Source organism: Pseudozyma flocculosa (assembly GCF_000417875.1).
Source record: "Pseudozyma flocculosa PF-1 unplaced genomic scaffold scaffold00001, whole genome shotgun sequence".
Classification (NCBI taxonomy): domain Eukaryota; kingdom Fungi; phylum Basidiomycota; class Ustilaginomycetes; order Ustilaginales; family Ustilaginaceae; genus Pseudozyma; species Pseudozyma flocculosa.
In genome coordinates this window covers 1342584-1357920 of record NW_006920869.1, presented here as the reverse complement: position 1 = coordinate 1357920, position 15337 = coordinate 1342584, and the positions used below count along the sequence as shown (strand labels likewise).

General features: G+C 65.3%; 8 protein-coding genes across 8 annotated transcripts in view; 5 read left to right on the top strand and 3 right to left on the bottom strand.

The window, feature by feature from the left end:
- The window catches only part of PFL1_06833 (uncharacterized protein), a gene marked incomplete at both ends in the record, with an annotated part of 2488 nt that extends 2189 nt beyond the window's left edge, over positions 1–299 (top strand). Inside the window, one exon of the mRNA XM_007878178.1 lies at positions 86–299. Within this exon, the coding sequence (XP_007876369.1) occupies positions 86–299 (214 nt within the window). The remainder of the gene's footprint in view (positions 1–85) is intronic.
- Positions 300–621: 322 nt separating this feature from the next.
- On the bottom strand, positions 622–2517 carry PFL1_00491 (uncharacterized protein; the record flags this gene model as incomplete). Its single annotated transcript, XM_007877985.1, has 2 exons — positions 622–1195; positions 1334–2517. 2 exons carry the CDS (start codon positions 2515–2517, stop codon positions 622–624), a joined length of 1758 nt encoding a protein of 585 aa, XP_007876176.1.
- A 598-nt stretch (positions 2518–3115) lies between these two features.
- On the bottom strand, positions 3116–3825 carry PFL1_00490 (uncharacterized protein; the record flags this gene model as incomplete). The annotated part of the gene is made up of 2 exons (XM_007877984.1): positions 3116–3614; positions 3731–3825. The coding sequence occupies 2 exons, from the start codon at positions 3823–3825 to the stop codon at positions 3116–3118; spliced, it is 594 nt and encodes a 197-aa protein (XP_007876175.1).
- Positions 3826–4480: 655 nt separating this feature from the next.
- On the top strand, positions 4481–6095 carry PFL1_00489 (uncharacterized protein; the record flags this gene model as incomplete). Its single annotated transcript, XM_007877983.1, has 2 exons — positions 4481–5986; positions 6069–6095. The coding sequence occupies 2 exons, from the start codon at positions 4481–4483 to the stop codon at positions 6093–6095; spliced, it is 1533 nt and encodes a 510-aa protein (XP_007876174.1).
- Positions 6096–6378: 283 nt separating this feature from the next.
- Positions 6379–7591, bottom strand: PFL1_00488 (uncharacterized protein; the record flags this gene model as incomplete). The annotated part of the gene is made up of 4 exons (XM_007877982.1): positions 6379–6498; positions 6584–7191; positions 7295–7326; positions 7434–7591. The coding sequence occupies 4 exons, from the start codon at positions 7589–7591 to the stop codon at positions 6379–6381; spliced, it is 918 nt and encodes a 305-aa protein (XP_007876173.1).
- Positions 7592–8390: 799 nt separating this feature from the next.
- Positions 8391–10975, top strand: PFL1_00487 (uncharacterized protein; the record flags this gene model as incomplete). The annotated part of the gene is made up of 8 exons (XM_007877981.1): positions 8391–8780; positions 8895–9177; positions 9295–9429; positions 9541–10045; positions 10149–10184; positions 10276–10355; positions 10454–10581; positions 10697–10975. 8 exons carry the CDS (start codon positions 8391–8393, stop codon positions 10973–10975), a joined length of 1836 nt encoding a protein of 611 aa, XP_007876172.1.
- A 1593-nt stretch (positions 10976–12568) lies between these two features.
- Positions 12569–14548, top strand: PFL1_00486 (uncharacterized protein; the record flags this gene model as incomplete). Its single annotated transcript, XM_007877980.1, has 3 exons — positions 12569–12935; positions 13079–13246; positions 13353–14548. The coding sequence occupies 3 exons, from the start codon at positions 12569–12571 to the stop codon at positions 14546–14548; spliced, it is 1731 nt and encodes a 576-aa protein (XP_007876171.1).
- A 342-nt stretch (positions 14549–14890) lies between these two features.
- The window catches only part of PFL1_00485 (uncharacterized protein), a gene marked incomplete at both ends in the record, with an annotated part of 2131 nt that continues 1684 nt past the window's right edge, over positions 14891–15337 (top strand). The window contains one exon of the mRNA XM_007877979.1: positions 14891–15303. Within this exon, the coding sequence (XP_007876170.1) occupies positions 14891–15303 (413 nt within the window). The remainder of the gene's footprint in view (positions 15304–15337) is intronic.

Here is a 15337-nt window from a genome sequence, read left to right as displayed (position 1 = left end):
CGGCAGGGAGGATTCGCGGCCGCGGCGGTGACCGTGGCGGTGACCGCGACGGCGGCTTCCGACCGCGGAGCTTTGACCGTGACAGCGGTAGCGGCGGCGGCGGATTCGGCGGGCGGGATCGCGGCGAGCGGAGCTTCGGTGGCGCAAGGCGGGAAGGCGGTGGCAGCGGCGAGCGAAGCTTTGGCGGGCGCGGGCGCGACTCGTTCAGCGACCGCCCGCGCCGTGGCGGCTTCGGCGGCGGCAGCGACCGCGGTCCGTCCCGCTTTTCGCGGCGTGACGAGGGGCGGTTTGGCGCCTGAGGGGCCCAGGCCTCGCTCTCTCAAGGCACCTGCCAAGATGTGATGCCATGCTCTCCTATATAGACGGACGGCCTTGACCTAATCGCAGCCGCCCCGGGGCCACCCTCATGTCCATGTTCTTCCCCTTCTTTCTCCTCCTCGCGGCCTCTTCTTTCACTTCTTTGAGATCCAGGATGTATTACTACCGCCGCGCTCTTCCTTCTTGCCTCTCTCCATCTCACACCATCCCCTCTCTTATCGTCTTTGTCGTCGCGCAGGTCATTCCGGCGGCCGGCATGCGCCATTGACGCGATGCACGCGGCCGAGCATCGATCGGACGAGGTTACATGCCGGCCCTACCTTCCTCCTGTCTCTGCACCTCGACGGCCCTATCGTCCGAGCTTCCGCTCGTCGCCCTCGCCGCCGCCGCCGCCGTCGTCGTCGTCGCTGCAGCAGGCTGATCCGGTCTCTTGCTCCTGCTCTCGTCACGACGGCGACGGTGATGGACGTGTCCGACCTTGTGTCCGCTCGAGTGGCGCCACGAGGCATGTTGATCCCACGTCCCGTCGCTCCTGTACGCTCCCTGGCCCCGCGCCGCGTCCGAGGTAGTCGTGGCGCTCTCGGATCGAGGACGGTGCGATGTACTCTGCTGAAACGATCCCTGCCCATCGTCGCCGTCGTCGTCGTCGTCGACGACGGCCGTCTCCTCATCTCGGCCAGGTACCTCCTCCCCTGCCTCCTCCTCGTCGTAGGCCGACGAGGAACCGGATTCGGAGCCGCGCAGAGACGAAGAGTCGCCGTCGAGCTTGATGGTGCCGATTCCGCGGTAGTCAAAGTACAGCTTGACCAGCGGGATGCAGAAGGTGTGGCCGATGAGCGACGAGAGGATCAGAGCGTACGTCACTGGTTTCACCACCCTGCGAGCGCGACAAAGGGGGGGATCAGGATGCGGAGAGAAAAGGGAGACAAGACGACGGCGGCGTCAGTCGGGCGCTGTCGCACAACGGCACTTGCGAGACGGAGGGCAGGACAGGCGGGTCAGGCCCGCGACTCACTCGAGGATCCTGCGGGTCGCGTAGTCGTCGCCGTCTTCGCTGAGCTCCTGGATGGTGTGCTCCATGTAGAAGAATGCGCCGGCGCCGATGGGCGCAAAGTAGCCGACAAAGGCGGCCTCGGAGACGTCGTGGATAGTCGGGACGAGGCGCCAGAGGGCGAGCATGGCGGGCAGGCGGCGAAGGACGAGGACGGCGATGCACATGACGACGAGCCTGGCGGGCGTGATGCCGTACTCGGGCGCGTTGAAGGCGTCCCAGGGGATCGTGGCGCCGAGGAAGGCGAAAAAGACCATGTTGAGCACGAGGTCGAGGCAATTGTCGACCTCGCTCTCGTCGCACTGCTCGCGGTAGAAGTCGTTCCAGCTGAGGGCGTTGCCCGCGACAAAGGCGGCGAGGAGGTCGTCGAACTCGAAGAGGCCGCCGGAGCCGACGAGGAAGACGGCCATGGCGGCGCCGTAGAGGAGGAAGCTCTCCTTGTCGATCCAGTCCTTGCGCGTCGAGAACTCGAGGAGCTTGCGGCAGGCGTAGCCGACGAGGCAGCCGTAGGCCACGGAGCCGGCGACGGTGTAGAGGCACGTCTCGAGCAGCCACGCCTTGAGGGCTTCGGAGGTCGTGGTGTACTTGAGCAGGTTGACGGCGAGGTAGAGCAAGGGGTAGGCGAAGCCGTCGTTTGCGCCGCTCTCGGCGCTGACGAGGTTGCGGATGCGCGGGCTGACGTGCTGGTCGGCAAAGGCGCCCTGGACCAGGGCGGCCGAGAGGACGGGGTCGGTGGGCGAAGGACCCACGCCGACGACGAGGGCGGCCAGCAGGGGCAGGTCGGGCAGGGCGAGGTAGATGCACAGCGTGGTGGCGAGCCACATGAGCGTCATGACGGGGACGAGGAGCACCGCGAGGCTGCGGTAGTGCAGCTGGACCTGTATGCCGACCATGGCGAGCTGGATGCCAATGATGATGCGGCTCATTGCGAGGCCGATCTTGTCGTGCATGCCATCCCTGGGGAACCAGTCGGTGAAGCCGGCGAGGCCATAGGGGCCGAGGGCGATGCCGACCAGGACGGCGATGGGGGCCTCACCGAGGAAGAGGCGCTCCTTGACGAGGTACGAGACGGAGCCAAAGAGGATAAAGACCAGGCCGAAGCCCGCGGCGAGGAAGTTGACGGGCGTCCATTGCAGCTCGATGGGCATCGTTGCTGGAGGGTCGGGGTAGAGGGGACGGCGGGCGCCGTGGTGGTGTCCTGGTCGAGGAAGGCGGGGCACGGAGGGAATCGGTTGGTGTTGGGATCAGAGGCCGCTTCTGGCCTGGTGGTCAGGAGGCAAACGACTGGCGCAAGGGAGAGATAGAGAGGCGCACTGTCGCCCATCCTGCCCGTCGCTGCGACTGTTGCTACGGCAGCCGAGGGAATATCCTTGGCAGAGAAGAGGACGGCTGCTCAGCTGAGATGGATTGATGGATGGTCATTGACATGAATCCGTGATGGCGTATGCCGCCCCCCTTGGTCTCGTTCGTCTCGTTCGTCTCGTTCGCCGCCCTCTTCGCCCAATGTGGAGGGGAGCGCCCTGAAGACGAGTTTCCTGGAGCGCGTCACTGTGTTCAACAAAGCATTTGCGACCATCGCTTGGCGCTCTCTGGCTCGCCTTGCCGCAGTCGACGGCGACAACGCCGACCGTCATAGCATGTCTTCCGCATGCAAGCCCATAAGGTGACCTTTCTTCCGCCGCCCGCCAACGTGCGCCCGTAACTAACCCGATTGACAGTTCATCGACCACCGCCTTTCTCCCGCCCTCAGGTGTGCCTCGGCTTGTCGAGGTCTTCGGGCCCAAAGCTCATGGGCAGCAGGTAGTCGAGCGTCACGCACTCGACGTTGGCCTCGTCAAACTCCTTGCCCTGGCGGTCCTCGACCTGCTGCTGCTGCTGCTGCTGCTGCTGCGACGACGGCGCTGTCCCCGTGGCCGACTGAGCGCTCTGCCTGGACCAGTTGCGGCCGACCATGAGCACCCTAGTGTGGACGGAGCAGAACTCGCGGATGACCTGGCGGCAGAAGCCGCACGGGCTGCAGCTCCCCTCGAGGTCCGACGCCACCGCCACGGCGATAATGTCGCCCGCCTCGACCTTGCGCCCGGACGCGGCCTCGTCGACCGAGAGCGACGTGGAGCGCATCATGGCCTTGGCAATGGCCGTGCGCTCGGCGCACACGGTGCCGCCGTAGGACGCATTCTCCATGTTGGCGCCCAGGATGATTTCGCCCCACTTGAGCAGCAGCGCCGCTCCTACCCGGAACTTGCTGCGGGGGGGGGGAGGGGGGTGTCAGGTTGCGAGTGAGGGGAGAGATGTGGGCATGTGTTAGCCCGGGCCGAGGACGAGCCGGCGGGCTTGTGGTCGATGGTACGGTATCCTCACCTGTACGGGGCATAGGCCAGCTTGCGCGCCTCCTGGGCCGCCTCGAGCAGGTCGTGCTTCTTGTCGGCGATGAGGCGGAGGTCTGCGGCGTCCATGGTGGGCGGTGTCGTGTGCCGTCGGTTGCTGGCGTGCGGGTGGGGGAGGGTCTTTGGCTCGAGATTTGCTTGTGCGGGCAGCGGTGGGCTTTGCAGGCGTTCGAGTGCGCTTTTGGGGCGTTGCGGTGGCCGTGGTGGTGGTTACTGGTAGAGGTAGAGGACGGCGGTGGCCACTGAGCCAGTATAAGAGTCGTGGTGAGTGCGTCGGTCGGGAGGGATCCGTTGTGGCCAGGCGGGCCAAAGCAGCAGCATGATCCTCGGCCAGCTCCGGTCTCGGAACCGTGCGAGCGGAGGCTAGAGCGAGAGCGCAATAATGGCCTGTGCCCGCCTCCCTGGCTGCGCTGGGCTGGCTTGCATGCATGTGCCAAGCGCTTTGCTTATGGGCGCCCACCCGCTGCTCCTCTGCATTCAGGCAGGCCAGGCAGGGATGCGCCCGCGCTTTGCCGCCGTCCTTCTTGGCTGTCGGCCTTCACTCCGGTCTTCCATCCTCTCCGCACCCACCGCCTACTCTCCTCTTCGACCGATACAGATGGCCGCAGCGCTAGTATAGGCCTACACCGTACCCCTCTCTTGGCCTCGCAATCTGATCACCGACTTGCCATCGGCGAGCACGAGGCATGCCACGACCACCACCGCCAACGCTGCCACGGCCACCATGATCCGCTCCGGCCTACCCGCGAGTGGGCAACACGACTATCCCCCTTCCATCACAATACGGCCACCCTCGACGCACCTCACAACACCCTCATCCTCGTCCAAGCCATCCAGACCTACCCCTTCCACCTTGGCCGAGCGCAGCGACACTGTCCGCTACCGCATCCACCCGCACACCCAGCAGCTCAGCGACCACCGCCTCCAGGTCAGCAGCTATCCCGGTCCCTCCAGCAGCCGCGCGAGCGACGGTCAGCTCGAACCTATCTGGTACCGCGAGCGCTCCCTCTCCGAAGACGACGAGATCGTCGACCAGCTCGTCGACTGCCACACGTCCGACGTGGCTTGGACCGTCCATCGACCCACCAGGGGCTGGTACCTGCACCTGCGCTCGCCCCACCTGCCCCGCGGAACCGCCATCGCACTTCGATCCGCCAATGCCAGGGATGACGACCACTCCGTCACACCGCTCGCCTTCAGCCTCAGGACCACGATCCGAGGCGAGGCGCTCGCGCAGGCCCAGCCCATGATCGACCTCGAAGCGCCGGCCGGATCCTCTTCGTCGCCTCGTAAGCTACCGCTCGTCTCGGTGCTGCCAAGACAGGCGCACGAGATGTCCCGCGAGGGTGCAGGCAGGGCCAAGCGGAGGGACGACTATGTCCCTACATCTCCGCCGGATATCGCGGCCGAAGCTCGAGCGACGGGGCGGGCAGAGACCGCGCATGCCGGCCACGCGAGAAAGCGCAGCGCAGCGGGGTCCGGGACGCATTCTTACGGCTCGCGCAAGGCATTCGCACGCAGCGAGCTCGCCACCGGTGATCCCACCATTGAGGAAGATGACGAGGGCGACACGTCGACGGCCGCAAGGTCTGGCCCGTCCGAGTCGACGGAACCCGCGGTCAATGGCAGGCACAAGGCGCCAAGGAGTCCGCATGCCGATCGACCTTACTCGCCTGTAGAGCCGCGTCCGTTCGGATCGGGTATCTGGAGCCAGCACTCGGCGATGCCGAAGGGCAAGGCGAGGTTGCTCGAGCCGGGACCGATGGACTGCACGTTTGTCCTGTGCGACGGTGCGAGACAGCCTTTCATCTCCCACGCCCCGTCGTCCATCCGCGCAGGTCACAACTCTGGCTCCGCAGCATCGCCGTCGATCGCTCTGGCCGGAAAGCAGGGCTGGGCGCGGTGGGCATGGAACCTGCTTCCGCGCGACGTCCGACCCGTCCTGCCACTCGATACGGACAAGAGCTTCAGCCTGTGGTGGATCGACCCACCCCTTATCGTCGACCAGCAGGGTCCCTCTGCGACAGCCGCGGAAGGAGGGGCCGCGACGACGACGACGAGGCCGATCGAGGTGCTGAGGTTCGTCGATGAGAGCGGCTGGTGGCTGTGGGACGCGGGGACACGCGGCGGCCTGACAGTGCAGCAGAAGGCGGTCGAGGCGATTGGGCTGCAGCAGCAGTTCTGGATCGCCACCGCCCTCGCCTACCTCGACTTTTTGGAGACAAAGGACGTGAGTTGGTCCGGTGGCCCGTCGCCCGTTACGCTCTCGCTGACGACTTCCTCTGCTGTCTTACCCTTCTCGTCGATGACAGGGCTACGAGGCGGCCAAGGAGGGATAAGGAGGGGGCGGCTGCCCGCTCTCCGCTCTCGACCGCGACTGCGGCTTCGGCTGCGGCGCATCATACGGACATTTACTGCCACGACGCTCGTCGAGTCAATCACACTCTTTTGCACGCACGTTTCCGCTCTCTCTCTCTCTCTCTCTCTCTCTCTCTCTCTCTGTGTCTCTCACTCTCTCTCGACCGTTCCATTGCTTTTCTCGCGATGCTGACGTGGTCGACCTTCGCCTCCCGGGCGTCCAAAGGATGAGACAGACGTGACCACGATGCGACGACCCAGAGTCTAGTGGAACTTGCCGGGGACGACGGGCAAGCTGGCCGAGAGGCCGCCGTCGACGGGCAGTGCGATTCCGTTGACGTAGGATGCCTCGTCCGAGGCGAGGAAGGTAACGGCGTTGGCGATCTGGCGTCGGCGAGTGGGCAAGGTTCAGTCAGAGGTGTCAGGCGGCGACAAAGGGGATCGCGGGAGGGATGCAGGTCAGACTCACCTCGGCAGCGACGCCGTACCTTCCGGCCGGGTTGAGCTGTCCGATCTTGGAGGCGGTTCCCCTCTCCCTAGCCATGTCAAAGACGGCCGAGGTCATTCCCGTCTCGATGAGGCCGGGGCAGACAGCGTTGACGCGGACGCCGGTGCGGGTGAGCTGCCACGCCGAGGTGTTTGCGATCGAGATAACGGCGGCCTTGGAGGCCGAGTAGTCGACGGAGCCTGCGCCGCTCCGGAGGCCGGCGACGGAGGCCGTCATGACGATGGAGCCGCCCGACTCGGGCTTGGACGGCGACGTGCGCTGCATGGCCTCGGAGGCGTACTTGCACGCGAGGAAGCACGACGTGACGTTGATGTGGTGCGTCGTCTCGAGGTCCTCGACGTCGGTGGCGGCCAGGGGCGCGCCCGTGGCGCGGGCGGCGTTGGCGTAGAAGATGTCGAGCCGCCCCTCGTCCTGCAGCGCCCGCTGGCACACGCCCGAGATGGCCTTTTCATCGGCCGCATCGCACTCGAGCGTCGTCACCGTGACGTCCGGGTACTTTGTGGTGATCGTCTGCTTGAGGCCCGGCAGGTTTTCGCCGTCGAGGTCGAGGACGTAGAGGTGCTTGACGCCTGTGTGGGGCGAGGGGAGGAAGAGGCAGAAGGACAGCCGTCAGTACAAGTCAACCGACGCGGCAGCCGTCTCGTCATGAAAGTAACAGCATAATCCACCCACCTTCATGAGCAAACTGGAGCGCCGTGGCACGTCTGGTCGGGGAGGGTGTGCGCAGACGAGGAGGAAGGGGTCGTCAGCCGAGTCCGAATGCTCGCAGAGTGGCGATGGCGTAGACCAGAGGGACAATCCGCCAACTCACCCGATGCCGGTGAGGCTTCCGCAGCCAGTGATGATAGCGACCTTGCCTGCGAGCCTGCCGGACCTGGGCTTGTTGTCGAGGTGGTTGCGGATGCGCTCGAGGCGTGCCACGACGACCTCGTAGGCCTTTTTCTGCGCGTCCGAGATCTTGGATGCCATGGCGGTCGAGTGCTGGGCGGGCGAGTGGGAGGGAGAGTAGTGCGGGTGCAGTTGGGTCTGGATGAGGTGGACCGGGAGGGCTTGGTTAGCGGGAAGGAAGGTGCTGGGGAGTTGAAGATGGGGGTGATGGTGGTGGCGGTGGTGGCCCCTTCTACCTCTCCCTGACTCTTCTCGGCACCCCGCACTTTTGTGAGGGCAAGGCCAGGCCGGGCGGACGGACGGGCGGACTCTGCTGTCCCGGTCGTTGTTTGCCGGTGGGGCCGGTCAGAGGGCCTTCCAACACTTGGCCCGGGCGCCTTGCTTGGTTGGCTTCTTGCGGGGGGACCCTGTCGGCCGGCTGCCTGCCTGCCAGACGGCGGCCGACTTCCGAGTGTCAGCCCAGCCGGCCTGCCAGGCGAGGCGAGGCGAGGCCAAAGCAGGCAGGCGAGTCGCCGCCCAAAGCGTCCCGCCGGCCGGCTGCGTGCGCTGTGGGCATGCGCGCATGCATGCACCGCGAAGGACGGCCCCAACGCCCGGGCCACCGACGGCTTTTCAGCCTCGACATCACCCCACAATCCGCCCTCGACCTTGAGCCTCTGCCTCTTTCTCCTCTTCCCACCCCACCTCGTATGCCGACCGACCAGCTAGAGCTGAGCGCTGGACCAAGATAGAGCGACCCAAATAGACGGCCACCTCTCCTTGTGACCTACCACCACCATCGCCACCACCACCGACTCCAATACAGCCCCTCGGCCTGCACCCTCCTAGACCCAGCCCTCGCCGCTCGCCTGTCTTCGCGCTAGGCATTCGACTCGCCCACATGACAGCCACCGCCGTCACCCCGCCGGGCCACCGTCCAAAGCGATGGATCAGCCTCTGGCTCGGCCTCTCGAGCCTCATCGTCGCTTGGGACTTCCACTACGTCCTCCTCCGCCCGCGCTCCATGAAGGGCGGCGACCTCGCGTGGATCTGGAGCCCCTACGAGCTCTACGGCGGCATCGACTACATCTACGGCCCCACGGCTTGGGACGCAAAGGATGGCTTCCCCGCCGCACAGAGCATCCTCAACGTCGCAGAGACCTTCCTCAACTTTGTCTACCTCTACCTCGCCCACGTCCGCCGTTCCGCCTCGGCCATGGCCGCCGCCCCCCTCGTCGGGTTCGCCGCCGTCGTCATGACTTTCAGCAAGACCGTCCTCTACTGGCTCAATGTGCGTCCGCCCCGCCTGCTCGCGGCATCGCCGACGTTGCTGCTGCCACTGCCGCCGCCACTGACGACTCCTTGCCTCCCCTCGCGCTCTTCTCCCGACGCCAAACGTCGACAGGACTACTGCTGCGGCTGGTGCAAGACGGGCCACAACAACTGGCACGACCGCTTCTTCCTCTGGATCGTCCCAAACGGCCTTTGGCTCCTTGTCCCCGGGCTCATCATCTACTCATTCGGCGCCGAGATGTTTGCCAACCTCAGGCAGGTTGAGCTGGCCAAAGGTGCGCGGGAGAACGGCACGGCCCCACGTGCGTCGCCGTCGGATAGAGTGGCTGAGAAAGATGCCCAGCCCCCGCCGTCTGACCATCTCCTCGTCCACCACGACCAGCTTCCGGAATGGGGTGAGTGTGCGACGGGCCCGACCGTGTTCGCACGCCGTGTGGCGACGTGCGCAGACGAGCTGATCGGTCCCTGCTACCTTGCTGCCACCCTTGCACGCCGCGCGCCGCTCCTATCAGCCAAGGACAACCCGCTGATTCGAAGGGGCTATCGAAGGCCGGGAGGAACGGGGGACGCGGCAAAAAAGACGTATGAGCACGACACGTTTGCCAAGTGTTGGCGCAGCGTCTGGGCCTATTGGCACAACGAGACCGGTGAGTCGCATGCTTTGAGCGGCCCTTCACCCCCTCGAGTCAGCCTCTGCTTCGACCTGCTGACGGCCACGATGCCTTCACGCCTGCTTGCCTTCCGACCGACACGCCCAGTCAATATCCACACGCACATGTGGGGAGCCATGTTCGCCTTTGTCCTCTCTTCGACCCATCTTCTGCAGCACTTCGACCTGCTCCCAGCTCTCGTCCGACCGCTTTCCCACCACCCGCTCTTCTACCCGTCGTCTCTCACGTTTACCACGGCCGCGGGCAAGGTGCTCCGCCTCGCGGCAGCCTCGTACCCGGCCACCAAACACGCCTCTTCGCTCTCTGAACCGTCCAATGTCGCCACGGGCCAGCCCCCAGTCGACCTCGTCTCTGGCCCGCTCTCGTCTCTCCGCGCCTTTTTCGCCCCGCCCTCGGCCGCTGCCAAGGTCTCGCAGGCGGCCAGCCAGGTGGTCCACAACACCCTGACGGTGCGCCCGCCCGACACGCTCGATGTCGTGGGCTTTGGCATCTTTTTCGTCGCCGCCGTCATCTGCCTCGGCTTCAGCGCGTCCTACCACACTGTCGGCTGTCATTCACAATACGTGTCGCGCGTCTTTAACCGGATGGACTAGTGAGTGCGCCGCTGCCGATGGGTCGGTTCGGGGCGAGCAGCAGCAGCTGCGGCGATCGCGGGCTGACCCGCCGTGTCCTCTGCCCTCCCCTTGGCATCGCAGCATCGGCATCGTCGTCATGATCGTCGGTAGCTTCCTGTAAGTGCGCTCGGGTGGCGCGGTGTGACTGCGTGGCGCGGTACTGACGTTGCGACGCCTCTGCGCCTCTGCGCCTCTGCTCTGCTTCTAGTCCGGCCCTTCACTACGGCTTCTACTGCCACCCGCACTTCCAGCTCGCGTATTCTGTCGCCATCATTCTCATGGGCTCTGGTGAGTCTGCGGCAGCGTCGCGACGGGTCCGTGAGATCGCGCAGAGGCTAACGGGCAGCCCTTTCTCTCTCTGCCCCTACCTCTTTCCGCTCGCGCAGTCGCCATCTACGTGGTTATCGCGCCCAAGTATGGCACGCCGCACTACCGGCCGTACCGCACTGCCGTCTTCCTGGTGCTCGGGCTCAGCGCCATCTTCCCCGTGCTGCACATCGTCAACGTCTACGGCGTGAGTGAGGGCCCAAGCAGGGCGACTGGCTATTCCAATCGCCGCTGAAAGAGCCTCGCGCTGAGCCCGTCCCCTTTCCTTCTCTGCCCTCGTCTTTTCCTCTCTCTGCGAGCAGTACGACACGATCACGCAGACCATGGGACTGCGCTTCCTGCTGACCTCGGGCGCGCTGTACGTCGTGGGCGCGGTGCTGTACATGCTGCGGGTGCCGGAGCGCTTTGCGCCGGGCCGGTTCGACTTGGTGGGCTCGTCGCACCAGATTTTCCACTGCCTCATCCTGCTCGCTGCCGCCGCCCACTACATCTCGCTGCGGCGCGCCTATGCCTTCTGGCACACGGTCGAAACCATGGGCGGCGTCGGCAAGGAGGGCGTGTGCAGGGCGCTCGAGTCGTAGATGACCCCCTCGTCTCTTCCGATGTCTCTGTGCCTCTACCTCTACCTCTGCTGCTTCGCTGCTTCGCTGCTTTGCTACCTGCCTAGATTATCGCTGCTCTGTCGGTCTTGGCTGCGGTGCTGGCTGTGCGGCCAGGTGGGCGACGGATCGAGGACCTGCTCATGAACCTGAACGCCTCTCGTCGGCTCTGTTCGGTCGACATGCCGAATCGAAAGGGCAGGCTGATATAGCGCTGCGAGATAGCGGTCGGGGGTTCACCATGACAACGACGCAGAGTCGTCCGAGTACATAGTATAGGTGGGATGGCTCGATGCGTGGAAGCGCCACGTCCGATGCATCCATGCGCGCATCGACCGACGGTCGATGCGCCAGGCAGAGAGATGGACGGACGGAAGACGGGAGACGGAGCGAGCGAGGGAGAAAGCAAAGGGGGCGTCCGCGGTGCCCGCGGCGTTCCGGAAAGTTGGTTGCGGGGCTCGACTGCGCCTGGCTCTGCTCTGCCTTGCTCTGCCTTGCCTTACCTTGCCTTGACCATCACCGCGCGTGGGTACCGGTGCGCTGGGCCGGCAATCAAGAAAGGGAAAGGGCTGGACGGGCCGATGGATTGGATGCTATCGCCGGGCCGAGCCCAGCTGCTCTTTTCTCGGGAGTCGGCGAGACTAAGCCTGCCATGCTGGGGCTACAGGGCGCGCTAAGCTATTCGGCTGTCAAGGAGAGGCGGCAAACAGCGAGCAGGCTACAGTAGGCAGGACGTACGTCCGACGCGCGAGTGCGGGGTCAAAGTGCCGCTTTGCTTGGCTGCGCTGTCTTTCGCCTTCGGCATGTGATAAGGTTACGTCGTGGCCCCCAAGCCACCGTGCGTAGGACCACATACGAGCGCGGGACGACAAAGGACCCTCCCTGCCTTGCCTTGCCTTGCCTTGCCAGGCTTTGCCTTGCCCTGCCTCGATCCTCGACCACAGGACCGGATCTCGGTCACCAAACACAGGCCGAGAAAAGCACGAGGTCCGTGTACCGGTACATCCCCCTACCTGCTTCTGCTTTGCCCCGCAGTGCTCTGGAGGCCAGGCCAGGCCAGGCCAGGCCGAGCAGCAGTCAGTCATGTGGGGATGCCGCAAGCTGGCGTTCCGACGGTCGCTTCGGTTGCCCTGCCTTGCCCCGTAACTAGCCTGCTGGCCTGGCCTGGCCTGGCAGCCATTTAAGGCAACGCAACGCTACGCCAGCCGGCGCTTCGTACTGCTCGCTCCCTCGCTCACTCACTCAATCTTGGCTCTAGCCCTAGCCCTAGCCAAGCTGCCCTCCGTCTAGGCAAGCAACAGAGACGGGACGACGAGCCAAGCCGAGTCTTGAAATAGCGAGCGTCGTTGCCGTGGTCGCCCTGCTCGGTCCCTCTGTCTCCATCGGCAGCCTTTCCTCTCGCCCTTCGACCATCGGCAGCCTTTCCTCTCGCCCTGCGACCATCACCATCCACCCCTACGCCCTGGATCGTCTCACTTGGCAGACCATCCGTACCCGTACCCGGCCATTGCATCCCTTCCCGACTCTCGGCCCTCGTATCCGACACCAAGCCCCCGCCCACGACCACCGCGCGCCATGTCGCCAGCGCCCGCCGACATGATCCGGGTCGAGCAGCCCCTGCTCCGAGCCGTGCTCGACAACGTCCACGCCCTGGTCGGCCACACGGGCATCCTGCTGCCCAGCATCCTCGTCGTCCTCGCCGTCCTCTGCCTCATGTACCCGGACCGCGTCGCCTTCAGCCCGCCCCGCAACCGCAAGGAGCTCGCCTACCTGCCCGGCTACCCGCTCATCGGCAACCTCATCGAGATGATGAAGCTCGACCTGACAAAGCAGCTCGAGTTCCACCTGGAGCAGTTCAAGCACAGCCCCTATGGCTACCAGATCAGCATCCCCAAGCAGGGCACCGGCAGCATCATCATGCTCCACCGCCCAGAGTACATTGGTGAGTCTCGGCCAATGCTCCTCTCTGCAGCTCGACGGAGCTCGTCCATGGCCTTGGCCGGCCAATCACGCTGACGCCGGGCTTCCTCACCGCTCGCCCCATTCCATTCCATCCCGTCCCGCCCTTTGGCTCCTGACCCACAGAATACGTCCAGAAGACCAACTTCGGCAACTACATCAAGGGCGAAAACTTCCGCCAGCGCTTCAAGGACTTCCTCGGCTCCACGGGCATCTTCGTCGCTGATGGCCACGCATGGAAGACGCAGCGCAAGATGGCGTCGCACATCTTCTCCGTCTACCAGTTCCGCACCTGTACGTGGCCGCTGGGATGTGCAGAGGATAGGCTAGGCGGGCCGGTAGCGCAGACATGCTGACGAGCTCGACCCCGCTTCGGCGCCGACGCTTTCACCGCCCACAGGGGTCCAGACGGTGGTGCACCACGAGCTCGAGAGCGCCATCTCGCTGCTCGACACGCTCACCGAGCGGGCCGAATCCAAGACCGGCGGTCCCGCCACGATCCGCCTGCCGGACCTCTTCTTCCGCTACACGCTCAACTCGTTTGGCAAGATGGCCTTTGCCAAGGACATCGAGTGTCTCACGGCCGACCCGAGCTGCCTGGACAAGGAGGTCAAGTTTGCCGCCGCCTTTGACCATGTCCAGGAGGCCATCAACAACCGCTTTCTCAACCCTTTCTGGCCCATTCTAGAGCGCGTGACCAAGGAGGGCAGGCGCACCAGGAGGAACGTTGCCGCCATCCGCGAGTTTGGCCTCGATATCGTCGACGAGCGGCTCAAGGAGCGCGAGAGCGGCGGTGCCAGCGCCGGAACCGGCGAGAAGCAGGGATCCTCGGACGAGAAGCTGCAGCAGCGCAAGGAGGGCAAGGACCTGCTCGACCTCTTCATGGACCTCACGACGGACCGCGAGGAGCTGCTCGAGGTCGTGCTCAACTTTATCATTGCCGGCCGCGACACGACGGCGTCGAGCCTGGCCTGGCTGTTCTACGAGCTCTTCCGCCACCCCGAGTACGTCGACCAGATCCGCAACGAGGTGCGAAGCGTGCTGCGCGACGAGAGCGACGGCAGCCTCAAGCTGCTTCCCTACGAGCAGCTCAAGGACCTCCCCTTTACCACGGCCGTCTTCAACGAGACGATCCGCCTGCACCCTCCCGTGCCGCGCAACGGCAAGACGGCTGTCAAGGACGACGTCATCGTCCCACAGGGCCCCACGGCCGCCGGCCTGCCGCCCATCAAGGTCTACGCCGGCGAGCAGATTGGCTGGTGCGACTGGGCCATTGCGAGGTGCACCGACGTGTGGGGGCCCGACGCCGCCGAGTTCCGTCCGGAGCGCTTCCTCGAGGTGCACCAAGACGGCACCAAGTCGGTCAAGAACTACGGTCAGTGGAAGTTCCACGTCTTCAACGGCGGTCCGCGCCTCTGCCTTGGCATGACGCTGGCCACGTACGAAGCGCTGGCCTGGGTCGCTGCCGTCATTGACCGGTACGACTTTGGCTGGGCCACCGAGGAGCAGGGCCAGCAGGCCCACTGGCCGCTCCGCTACAAGAACAGCGTCACCCACCCGAGCGAGATGTACACGGCCACCGTCGTCAAGAGGTAGCTGGGCGCGTCTGATTGCTTGCAACGGCCAAACCTGTAGCCTGTCGTCGACGACCCGACCTGAAGCCTGTATCAGTGTGTTCCCCTTGTTGTTCACCCCTCTCATCATGACCTTGGAATGATTTATGACGCGAGCGATGGCGGTGGGGGTGATTGGATGCGAAGTGACGGCCGCGGATGAGGGGCGAGGCGGCGGTGTGATGCGATGTGCTCTGCATGCTCTTGTCGGCGCGTGCATGCTTCGAGGTCGGGCTGGCTAGCTTTTCACGTTCAGGCGAACGACCACCATGCCCCTTTCCTTTCGAACACCATCGACTGCGGCAGGCAACATCGTCGGGACGTGATGCCGCCGCCGCCACCGCCCGACTCGCTCCTGACGGCCTCTGGCGCCTCTGTGCGGCCGGTCGACGAGCCGCTATCGGACCTGTGGGCCACGCTCTCGTCGAACCGACCCGTGCCGCTGCGCTTCGTCCTGCTGCCCTCGCGCCGACCCAACAAGGCCCTCTGCCCAGCCCTACAGGCCACCCTCGCCACGCCGCCGCCGCCGCCACCACCGCCGGTCGAGGGCCAGCCGCAACGCTATCGGGATCGCAGCTACACCGTCACCCGCATCCTGGATCCAGAGCACAAGCAGCCCTACATCTCTCTCGCGCCGCTCCTGCTGGCGGGAGGGAGGACGCTGGTATCGGGTCTGCTGGAGTTCGACCTGTCGCTGCAGGACGGCGACTACGACGTGCACCTGACGGGGCTGGAGCCGTTCGACGACATCTGGACGCCGCTGCCGCTCGCG